Source organism: Monodon monoceros, unplaced genomic scaffold, assembly GCF_005190385.1.
Source record: "Monodon monoceros isolate NGI ecotype Baffin Bay Population unplaced genomic scaffold, NGI_Narwhal_1 Super_Scaffold_11, whole genome shotgun sequence".
Taxonomy (NCBI): Eukaryota; Metazoa; Chordata; class Mammalia; order Artiodactyla; family Monodontidae; genus Monodon; species Monodon monoceros.
In genome coordinates, this window is record NW_021703767.1 from 4,244,309 (window position 1) to 4,256,587 (window position 12,279).

Consider the following 12,279-nt stretch of genomic DNA (forward strand, 5'->3'; position numbering starts at 1 on the left):
CTGAGTCCTAAGTGTATGTTTGTGCCAGTGGGGCAAAGTAGCAGAGGCCGCTTGGGGGGTAGAAACCCCCTGACTCTTCACTGTCTGGGCCCCAACTTCTCCAATCGGGGTGACGATGGTGACCCTCCTCAGGGCAGATGCTAGGAGGACAGGCCTGGGGTGGGCAGCGCGATGGAGGGTCCTAGCTGGTGACACACTTTCCTGTCAGGAACAGGCCATGTTCCTGATTTTATGGTGTCAGAAGTCCAAGCATCTAGGAAATAGGGATGCTGAGAGCTCAAGAAGTGCCTGCCTTTTCCAGGGCAGAGGCTAGAGGCCCTCCCCTCTCTGTGGGAGGGGCAGCACTTCCAGCCCCCACCCCCCCCAACCCGCCGCAGGGAGGGGCAGGTCTGCACACCTGGGAGAGCTCACGGGTGTGGGGAGGGCTTAGGGTCACTTCCCGGGGGTCTGTGTAATTAGGACAGATGTTCAGGGGTGGCTGCCCACGTAAGGCTTGGTTTCCTTGGCAAGTTTTGGTTTGTTTTGTTTTCTGGTAATTGACTTTATTTTCTAGAGCAGTTTTAGGTTCCCAGTAAAATTGAGGGGAAGGTACAGAGAGCTCCCCCAGATGCCCTGCCCTCCCCCCAGCACAGCCTACCCCACTGTTGACTACCCCCTCCCACTGTTGACTACCCCCTACCCGAGGGGCACATTTGTCACAATCCACGACTGCCCATTGTCACCAGGAGTCCACAGTTTACCATGGGGTCGCTCTTGGGGTTATACATGCAATGGGTTTGGACATGCGCCCACTGTGACAGTCCCCTACAGAGGGGCCTGCGGTCCTCCTGATCGCCCCTCTCTGTTCCAGCCCCTGCAGCCCGCAGGTCCCCATGCTGCTGCCTTTTCAGCGATGCCCTAATGCTCTCCAGACGCTGCTTCCAGGCCTCCTCCAAAGTGATCTAGAACCCAGAAAGGGGTTCTCTCTGATTGCTTGTTTGTGTCCAAACATCTCCTTTCTGTTAGGACACCAGTCATATTGAATGAGGGTCACCCTGCTTTAACTTACTACACCTACAATGACCCTGTTTCCACATGAGGTCACATTTTGCGGTACTGGCGGTTAGGACTCAACTCATGAATTTGGGGGGAACAGAATCTAGCCCATAACAGGGCCCCAGCCACGATCGTATCCAGTGGTTTGCAGACTCCTCTGCAGAGAGAGGCCCAGGCTCCCTGAGGGGCCGACAGTCACCCCCCGCTGCCACGAGGCTGATGTCCCCCCTGGTTGGCAAAGGGGTGCAAGGATGAGGGCTCACATGTGTCCTGGCAGGAGCTTTGGGGGGACCTCTGGACTTCTGCTCTCTCTGGCTTCCATGCCTGAGATGGACGCTCTTTCATCCTGGCTCCGGGCACCCAGAGCTGAGCCTCGGCTGCCCGGCGAGGCGCCTACTACACGAAGGAGACCTCAGCACTGTTGTCAGCCACTGAGATCTGCGTGGCTTGATCCTGCAAGGGTGCTGAAATTCAGGGTGCCAAGTGCTGCCATGTTTTTCAAAAGAGGCCTGCTGATAGAAGTGCTTGAAAATCATTTGTCTATCCCCATCCCTCTATTTATAGATGAGAAACTGGAGGCTCAGAGAAGCACTCTTAAGCTGGTACCAAAGTCTCCCACCATTTCTGGTAGACAGGCTTGGGAGGGAGGTTAGAATGGGCACTTGGCAATGACTTGAGTTTCTTAACCCCAAGTCCCTGGGTATCTTGGTCCGTAGATCTATGGTGTGTCTCCTAGGAAACCTGGGGTATACAGTGGCTCTCCCGAGAGCAGACCCTACTCACCTGTCAGAGATCCTTCTCCCCCACCCTGTTAGACAAGGTCCCACCGGCCACTGGAGTGACACCCCAGCATGGAGGCGGACACGGAATTTCCTCACTACCGCACCGCACCGCTGGTGCCTGAGATAGGCGCACCCAGATTGGTGGAATGAGTAATTCAGGGACCTGCAGGAGGAGTTCAAGAGCTCAACTGGGGTTGACCCAGGAAGGTTGCTAAGCCCTCTGACTGCTGTTCATCCTGAGAGGCGACTGTCCGAAAGGAGGGTGTGCTTGGTGATCGGGGAATAAAGGTTTTCTCTCTGCAGAGCTGTCTGGACCACAGGGATCAAACATAGATCCAATCGTAAAGTGGCTCCACATCTGGACAAGCAGTAGCTACTTCCCCCACCCCCCAATCCTCTCCTTTCAAAGGGAAGTCATTGCATCCCCTTGAACAATTCCCATGCATTTCAGCTGTCCTGCTCACTGCCTTCACTCTATAAACACTGGCATAAAAAGTCTGTGCGACAAGATTTTAGACAACTGGGAAATATTTTGGTCGGCTGGTTGACGACAAACCCAAAATACTCATCAAATATTGACTGTTGGCTAAGAGTTGGGGTCCATTCGGGATGCATTTGTCTATAAAAGGCACCTTTATTGAGGCCGGGCAATGTTAGCTTGGTCCTTTTGGTATGCAGCCTTCTACCTGGATCTCTGCGGGCCAGCCCAAATACCTGTTCTTCGCATTATCTGAGTGGTTGATCTGTGCAAAGGAAAGAAAAAGATTTAAATTATCCATTCATCTAATCAACAAATGGTTAGCGAGCCAGCTGTGAGCAAAGTCATAAAAAGAGAATCACTTCCTAGGATGGGATTTGTTACAACCTACTCAGGGTACATGATTTCCTCTCAATGTGGCTCAATATTTGAAGCAACTTGATTCAACAGGTGGAAAACTTTCTGCAATGGTATAAGTGTCCTTTAATCCACGTGCCCAGTAGAGTAGCCACTAGCCACATTTGGCTACTGAATACTTGAAATGTGGCTAGCGTGACTGACGAACTGAATTTTAAATTCTCTTTAACTTGAATCAGTTTAAGTGTAACCTGCAAATCTGGTGAGTAGCTGCCATATGGGAGGCACAACTCTCAAGTCTGGTTTTCAATTCTCTGAGAGAAGGACTATATATTTTTTTCAGGGTAATCGGAGTGTTCCTTGCTCAGAAGGAACACTTGTTCCTTGTTCAGATTGATTTGACTTTAAGGCTTTCCATCTTCAATTCTTTCACAGACAATGGAGCACCTTAAACTCATGCTTCAAAAGAATAAGAATATGCATTCTAAACTTTGCAATTCTAGTTCTCTCTCTCTTTTTAATATAACAGCTTTGCTGAGACAGAATTCACATCCTATAAAATTCACCCATTTAAAGTGTACAATTCAATGGCTTTTAGTATATTCACAGAGGCATGCAGCCATCACCACACTCAATTTTAGAGTGTGAACAAGGAACAAGAATGCACAAACCCATTCGAATCTACTCACCATCCTCCACAGCCTTTAGACAGCCCCTGATCTATTTTCTGTCTCTGGTCAGAAATCTAGAAATTTTATATAAATGGAATCATACAGTATGTGTCCTTTTGTGTTTGGTTTTCCTCACTTAGTGTGTTTTCAAGGTTCGTCCATGTCATAGCCTATATCAGTACTCCATTTCTGTATGTGCCTTAATGATATTCCAGTGTATGGATATACCGCATTTTATTTATACATTTTAAAATCTATTAATCAGGCATTTGGGTTGTTTCTGCTTTTTTGCTGTTATGAATAGCACATTCTCGTACAAGTTTTTGTGTGACCGTATGTTTTTCATTCTCTTGGCTATGTATCTATGAGTGGAATTGCTAGGACATATGGTAACTGGTTTTCAGGAAGGGATGTTTAGCAACCACTCACCTTTTCTCTCTGAATTCCTGCAGGAAGTTCAAAGCCTTTTGCTCCAAGAAATACCCAGCTCGACCTGAACCGAATGTTCCTGATCTCTTTACTTCCCAGGGCTTCTATGGCCTTCTTAGCGTCCTCCTTCAGTCTGCGGGGCAAAGGGGGAAGCATGTGAATGTCTCACCTGCAGACTCGGGTATGTGGTGCTAGGACACAGTCTGTCCTAGGACAGGTTTCTAAAGCAGCGCCTGCCCTCCTGGGGTGCAGGGCAGGAGGGAAACACACATGCTGGCTGAGTGTGTCACATCTCTAGTTACACATAAGGCCACATCCAGGACTCTTTTAGACTCAGTTTGGTGCCCAGAGTTTTAATTCTCAATTCGGAAAAGCCCTGGGTCTTGGGGTTCAGTCATCCTCATCCCAGCCAGCATAGTTTTCGGTCCTTGCTGCCCTCCTGTTTACTGACCACAAATAAAGAGGACAGAAGTTGCTGAAAGATGAAAACAAGTGTCAAAACTGTCCCTTTCGTATTCAGAAAAGTCAGTATCAAAAATGAGAAAAAGACCAAAAACAAAACCTAAAGAATCCTACCATTGTAGAAAGGTGCAACTCAGGGCAAAGTAAAGGGAGGTGGGCAGAAAGGAAAAGAAAAAATAAGTTCAGATTTTCCTAAATGGATTAAATCTGAGTCTTTCAAAGCACATGTCAAAGAACTTCCATCTGGGAAGATGCTCTTTTAAGAATAAGATCTGAATTCAAACAAATTTGGGAAATGCCATGTTCAGTAGCCCCATCTCGGAAATTCACGATGCCTATGAGCACTCTGGGGTTTTCAGAAGTTAGGCAGTGAAGACGCACACGTTTGCTCAGGAGAGCACGCTTGGAGAAACACTCACCAGGTCATTTTCTCCCTAGTGAAAGCATCGTGTATGTGTGCGTGAGTGTGTGCGTGCGTGTGTGCGTGCGTGTGTATAAGTCCCACCCTGGGTTTAGCTCTTTGGCCAAGGGTTAGCTTTGCTATTTTATTTATGGTCAGTGGTGGCTTTGCCTTGCTACCTGGAAATATTCCTTAGTTTCTAGGATTTATGCGCCCCACCAGCTTGTTGTTTCTCTAGAAATGCAGTCTGTTCCTCATGGTTTCCCATTCCTTTTCCTTGAAGAAGCATCCTTCTCCTTGGACCTCTGTCCTCTCCTAAATGATGTACTGAGGAACACTGACAGCCCTGATGCTCTGCCCCCCCGCTGACTTCCCTGACTCTCGCCCCTGCTGTGACAAGTCTGCACTCACCTGCTGCTACCGTCATCGTGGGTCACCATGAAGAGCAGGGAGTTCGAGGGAGCGCTCTGAATAAAATTCGTCATCGGTCCAGAGTTATCTGCCGGGTCAATGCAAATCAGTCTTAGGACCTTCTCTGTCAGCTGAGACTCTGGCCCTAGAGGCTGTGCTTCTGCTCTCAGCTTCTGTGCCCCGGGCTCTGAATCCTCTGATTCTAGAACTGTCTCTCGACCACGCAAATGATGCTTTAGCGCTTTCGTAGTAAACGGCCTGTGGGTTCCACGGCGGGGCGATGTGAGGCAAGCAGCATGATCGGATCATAAAGATTCTAGTGATCAGCTCTGAAACCAACCGGCAGCGACTTTGGCAACACAGGCGGGCTCTTCTTTGCAATTAATAAGAAAGCACCGGACCTGGGCATGACCCTCTAAGAGCCGAGTGGCTCCAGGACACTGAGGAGAAATACGAGATGTAACAGACCACACCGGGATGGGTAAGTCCTTGCTAAGAGACCCCTCTATTTCTTACAGGGAGGAAATAAAGGCTCAGCTCAAACCCTGTTATTTACCACTGGGGCTTGTATTTGTAGCTATGATTAACGGCATCGTTCCCGAGTGCATCCAGGCACTTCTAATTGCTCCCCTCCATTATCTTTATAAAGATTTGTTTTAGGTAATTCTCAGTGTTAAATAAAAACAACTTCAGTCAAGATCCAGAGTCCAGAATGGAGGGACAGTTGGAGGAGGATGGACACCCTGGGCTCCAGGAATGCGTGCACCACGCCCAGCGCCGTGAACACAGCAGTAATTATGATGACATTCAGGGCTGGAGGCTGATCACATTATTCTACATGTTTGGTTTAAAAAAAGAAAGAGATGTTTTCTCTTTCCCATTATCCGAGGAAGGGGCAGAAGGAAAAGATCCAGGACAAGTGTGATCAAAGAAAAGACATTTTCTAGATAATGCCTTCAAATTTTAATACATGAACTCAGAGACCACGAGGGTTTATGTAAGACAGTTCTAGAAAAAAATTGCTTCCGGCAAATTTTTTGGGAGACAAAATAAGAATGTTTGATGTTTTTGGTTGTGTTTTTTTAATCCTAATTTGTGTGTATAATTAATTTTAAGAGGAAAAGGGTTTCCTTACCTCCTTTGTACATATCAAAATACTGTGTTGCTAATACTTTCCCAGTCACATCTGGAAATGAGAGAAACAGTTTTTAAAAGAAGGTACATGGGGACTCAGGGCACATTCTGAAAACAGCGTGTTCCTTCTCTGTCTCTTTCCAGGAAGCATGACTGCCATGGTCCCACCTGAAGGAAAGGACCGCCTTAACTGAAGGGGGCCCCAGTGATTCGGCTCAGGAAGGCAGGGCTCACACCGGCTGCCCAGAGCATCCCTCCCGCCTGCTTCCAGTTAGATTCATGCCCACGTTCTTTCCCAGTGCACCTGCCTCTTCCCAAAAACACCAGGGCCCCCACTCAGCCCTTTCTGCTGCCCCCTGTAGCTTTTCCTGCAGATCAGGCACATTTTCCTCAGGTTCCTGCAGCCCTCTTTCACTGGACTATGTGCTCACCTTGCTCATAGGGACAGACGCCAAGGGAAACCCTTTCTCTAAACCTGTTACAGTTCTTACTGTCAGGGGCCCCGATGGCAATAGTGACAGATTTTTTTTTTTTTCCAGGCCTAAGAGGAGGGCAGGCTGTGCTTCCCCTGAGGCCCTTTTATCAGACAAAGGTAGGAACTGGTGTCACCTTCTGCTGGGCCACCAGGAATCAGAGCAAACGTGAAGCCCAACTCCAGGGTGTCTGTACCCCCAGGTCTGCTGATCTGGTTTTAGCCCTGAATTCAGCAGGTCCTTCTTTGTTTTTTTAAAATCAGTTTATATTTGATTTCAGTTTTTTGGTAGAACCACAAATCTCTAAAGTGAGGCACTGTAAAAATTAGTTAAATATATACTCTTAAAATGCATTAAAATATAAACCTAGACTAGATCGTGTGCAAAAACCATAAAGAAACCCGAGGTACCACTGAATATCCAATCACAGAGCTTTTAGAGGAGTTTTAAAGAAAACATTTAATAACTTACAGTTGACAATGGCAATATTTATTCCTCTTGCCACATTCCCAGTCTTTTCTCCTATGAGCCTGAAATGCAGATAAGCAACTGTCAAAGAATTCCTTTCTCACCAAGCAGTGAGTAGCCCTCCGTGCTCTGTAAGATACTCTCTTGGCAAAATCACTGTCCATCCTTTGTCACTTACCATTTCCTTGTAGATATGCACTGGCCTTGACCCAGCTCCCTTGAAAGTCACCCCTACACTCGCTCCACACACATCCGTCCCCACACATCTCTACAGTCTGAGTCCCTCAGGGAACCTGGAAACTGCATTTAGTCCTATAATTTATACAAATGGCCAGGGAGAGAAACACCAGTGTTTGTTTAGCACAGGCTCTTTGCAAACATTCTCTCACTGAAACCTCAACCTCCTCATGGGCGGGCATTCATTTTCCCACTTTATAAATATGGAGTACAACAACCAGTGGAATGGATTAGGAGCCAGAAAGTCTGGAGACATACACACACACACAAAACCTGGTTACTTTCATAGTCTGATGAAGCTTACTAGACCATGAACAAGGAGATGAGAAGTGGGATGAGAAAGGAGATGGCAAAGTAAAGAGATACTGAAGATGTATACTTGCTGGGTTTCGACAGTTGATGGGATGCAAGGAACACAAGAGAAGGGTTGACAAACATGAAGGACACATTCAAACTGGCTGGCTGGAAAAAAAATGAGGTACAAGAGGTGGATGAATAAGAGATGGGTCTGACCCAACTCTGGTATCAGCTTCCATGCGTCCTCTCCCCATCAGTGCTCTGACGGAGGTTTTGCGGACACCTGGAGATGCTTCTATCCAACCACAAAATGTAACCCTGATTATCTCCTTAAATAAAGCCCTTACACTACTTCACTTAATTTTTACTTTTAAATCGGAGAATATGAAATGCCAGTTTCAAGGGGATTGTGTCCTAAAGCCAGGAAGAAGACTGACCTTCCTGGAAATGTGAAATATTACTGAAGATCTTTGTGTGTGTGTGTGTGCGCGCGTGTGTGTGTGTGCGCGTGTGTGTGTGTGTGTGCATCTGTATGAATGCATGCATCCTCTGTCAAGTTTTAAAATCAATGATACATTATCTTCATAAGAAGTCAAAGGCATGCAGATTAGAAAAGAAGTGTTATGACTGCCGTTTTTTTTTTTTTTTTTTGTAGATGACATGATCACCTATGTAGAAAATCCAGTGGAGTCTACAACAAAGCTACTAGAACTAATAAGTGAGGTTAGGAAGGTTGCAGGATACAAGATCATTATATAAAAGTCAATTGTATTTCTACATACTAGCAACTAATGATGGGAAATTGAAATTTTAAACTTCATTTTTTAAACTTTTAAATTAAAAAATATATACAATAGCATAAAAGTATGAGATATTTAGCGATAAATATGGCAAAAGTATCTACAGATGCATACACTGAGTACTACAAACCATTACTGAGACAAATTAGATTTACATAAATTGAGGTGAGTAAAAGACTCAATATTGCTAAGGTGTCAATTCTCCCCAGATTATCTAGAGATCTAATGCAATCTCAAAAAGAAGAAAAAGAAAAACGCCAGTAGGCTTTTGTGTAGGCATTTATAAGCTGATTCAAAAATTCATATGGAAATAGAATCTAGAATAGTCAAAATAATTTTGAAAAAAAAGAACAAAATTGAAGAAATTATATTATTGAACTTCAAGATTTACTGTAAAGTTATAGTTATCAAAATTACTGCATATAGTGAAAAGACAGACAAACAGCTAGATGGAGAATAGAGGGTCCAGAATTAGATATACACGTATATGGTCACTTGATTTTTGCCAGTGGTACAAAAAGAATTCAGTAGAGAAAGACAGTATTATGAAAAATGGCGCTAGAACAATTAAGTAGCCATGTTTTTAAATGACTCCAATTCATATTTCACACCATTTGCAAAAATTAACTCAAAATGGGTATATCATATTATATAAAGTGGAAAACCTAAAATTATCCAACTTCTAGAAGTTTGGAAGAAACTTTGGAGAGCTTTGAAGAAAAATTTTGTGGGTTAGACAAAAAGTTCTTAGACATGACGTGAAAAACATGCTCCATAGAAGGAAAAAATGGATAAATTAGACTTCATTAAAATTAAGAATTTCTGCTCTTTGATAAATACTGTTAAGAGAAGAAGAACACAAGAAACAAGCTGGGAGAATCTATAGGAAAATCATATATTTAATAAAGAACTTGAATACAAAACACATAAACAAACCTCAGAATTCATAAGAAGAAAACAACCCAATTAAAAATGAACAGATTTGAATAGGCACTTAACAAAGTAAGATATACATACAGCAAATAAACACATGAAAAGAGGCTCAACATCATTAGTTATTAGAGAAATGCAAATTAAGATCACAGTCAGATACTGCTGCATACCTATTAGAATGTCTACAGTTAGAAAGACTGACCATACCAAGCGCTGGTGAATATAGTGGCAGATTAACTGAAACTCTCATGCACTGATAGGAATGTAAAATGGTACAGCCACTTTGCTTTAGATATTTTACCCCACTTTCTTCTTGCTTGCGTGGTTTCTGAAGAAAAGCCTGATGTAATTCCTACCCTGTTCTTTTATAAGTAAAGTGTTTTTTTTGTTTCATTTTATTTTGTTGTTGTTGTTGGTTTTGCCTCTGGCTACTTTCAAGATTTCCTCTTTGTCTTTAATCTTCTCTAGTTTGAATACAATTTACTTAGGTGTACATTTTGGGGTATTTATCCTGCTTGGTTTTCTCTGAGCTTCCTGGATCTGTGGTTTGGTGTCTGTGGATAATTTTGAAAAGTTCTCAGCAACATTGCTTCAAATATTTCTGTTTCTTTCTCTCTTCTTTTTTCTGGTATTCTTATTACATGTATTATACCTTTCGTAGTTGTCCCACAGTTCTTGGATATTCTGTTCTTTTTTATTTTTCATGTTTTTAATTATTTTTTTTCTTCCTCTTTTCTCAGTTTGGGAGGTATTATTGCCATAGCCTTAAGGTCAATGATTCTTTCCTTGGTTGTGTCCAATCTACTAATGAGCCCATAAAAGGGGTTCTTCATTTCTGTCATGGTGTTTTTAATTTCCACCATTTCTTTTTCATTCTTCCTTAGGGTGTCCATCTGTCTGCTTACATTACTCATTTGTTCTTGTATTCTGTCCACTTTTTCTATTGCAGCTCTTAGCATATTAATCATAGCTGTTTTATATTCCTGGTATGCTAATTCCAAAATTTCTGCCATATTTGGGCAAGGTACTGATGCTTTCCCTGTCTCTTCAAACTGTGGTTTTTTACTTTTCGTATGTCTTGTTATTTTTTGTTGAAAGCCAGACATGGTATACTTGGTAAATAGGTCTTTAGTGTGAATGTTATGTTCATCTGGCAGGGAGTTAGGCTCTGTTTACTATTTGCTGTAGCCGTAGGTGTCAGAGGCTAACATTTCTCCTCTCTTTCTTGGGTATCCCTATAGACTCTTTTACATTGGGTTTGAGACTTTCCGTTTTTTTCAGCTGTAATCCCTTGTTATTTTACAGGAGCCCTATTATGTGGTAGTAAGATGTCAGGAATGAGGAAGTGTTCCATAGGCCTGTGATCAGGTCCCAGTCTTTTAGTGAGCCTGTGCCCCTGAGCTGTGGCCTTCACAAGTGGCTTTTCTTTTTTCTTTCACTCCTTAGGGGAGACAGGAAGGCCAGAGGGGCCTGGAGTTGGGTATTTCCCTCTCCCAGGTTGGCTAGTCTTTGGTAAAAACTTCATTGGTTAGACTCTGGTAAAACAGTTTCCCTCGAAGACAAGCCTGCTAAGAAGAACAGAGCACTGGGGACATATTTCAAAATGGCTACTTTCCCATTCCCAGTGCCAGAAGCATGAGGGGATTTTTCTTCAGTCTTCCCTCTGAAAGCCTGGTAGGGCTCCTGGAGGAGAAACTCAGGAAGGTGTAGGAGCTCCTCCAAGGCTTGGCCTCCAGGAGTTAATCTCTCAAACTCATTCAAGCTCAGTCTCCAGCAATTAGTCACTTACCCTTTAAGGGTTCCTACCGGATGCTAGATCCAGCTGAGCTCCCTGCTCCAGGTAATCTGTGATTTGATGAATCTGCCTGTCTCTCCAGTTTTCAGGGTGGTGGTTTTCCCTGTGACCTCAATTCTCTTGTATGTATGCATTTTTAATACACAGCATAATTTGGGGTTTATGTGCTGTGATTCAATCTAAGAATTGCCTCCTTTTAATTGGCATTTTTACAGGCCACTTAATATACGTGAGACATATTTGTTCTTTATGATAACTTCATAATTGGGTTGTTTTCTGTTTTTGCTGCTTGTCAAATTTTTAAATTTTTGCTTTCACTATATGGTGTATATTTTCTTTGCTTTGTTAAAGGTCAGGTATTAACTACAGCATAAGCATATTTTAAAATGCCATCTAAAAAATGAAAAGGCAAAATATGGAGAGCAGTTTTATAATGCAAAAGGGCTAACTACCTTAATACATAAAGAATCTTATAAATCAATTAAAAAAGCCCAGGGATAGGAATAAAAATGGGCAGGAGATATAAACAGTTCACAGAAAATACATACAGCCATCCCTCCGTATCTGCAGGACATTGGCTGCAGGACCTGCCACGGATACCAAAATCCACGGGTGCTCAATAAGTTCCATAGCCGGCCCTCTGTATCTGTGAGATCTGCATGAGTGGATTCAACCTACCATGGATCATAAACATAGTATGTGATCCATGGTTGGCTGAATCCGCAGATGTGGAGCCCATGGGTAGGGAGGGCCGACTGTACAGCCATTCTTAGCATGAAAAGACCCTGGATTCACTCAGAGCAAGAGCAATAAAACACTAATCTGAGACTAACTTTCTTCTCTCAGAATGGCAAAATTCAAAATATTAGTCAACATGCCTTGCTGGACAGACTGTGAGGGAACAGTCATTCTCATTGTGTTAATCTGAGTCCTCTGAAAAGCAGATACCAAAACAGGGTTAAATGCACTAGAATTTTTATTAGGGGAAATACCTATGAGAGAAGGTGAGAGGGGTGGGGTTAAGCAGGGCGAGTTGTCAGACCCCAACTCAAGCCTGACCCTAAGGGGAGGAAAGGGAAAAAGCTGGGGTGGGCATGTCCTAGGCGGCCAGGCAGTC

General features: G+C 43.7%; 1 protein-coding gene across 1 annotated transcript in view; it reads right to left on the minus strand.

Annotated features, from left to right (window-relative positions):
- Positions 1–2,446: 2,446 nt before the first annotated feature.
- The window catches only part of FAM3B (family with sequence similarity 3 member B), a 53,514-nt gene continuing 43,681 nt past the window's right edge, over positions 2,447–12,279 (minus strand). Inside the window, exons 5-9 of the mRNA XM_029214636.1 lie at positions 7,104–7,162; positions 6,161–6,211; positions 5,026–5,113; positions 3,753–3,885; positions 2,447–2,560 (exon numbers count right to left, since the gene is read on the minus strand). Of these exons, the coding sequence (XP_029070469.1) occupies positions 2,471–2,560; positions 3,753–3,885; positions 5,026–5,113; positions 6,161–6,211; positions 7,104–7,162 (421 nt within the window). The 3' untranslated portion in view covers positions 2,447–2,470. The remainder of the gene's footprint in view (positions 2,561–3,752; positions 3,886–5,025; positions 5,114–6,160; positions 6,212–7,103; positions 7,163–12,279) is intronic.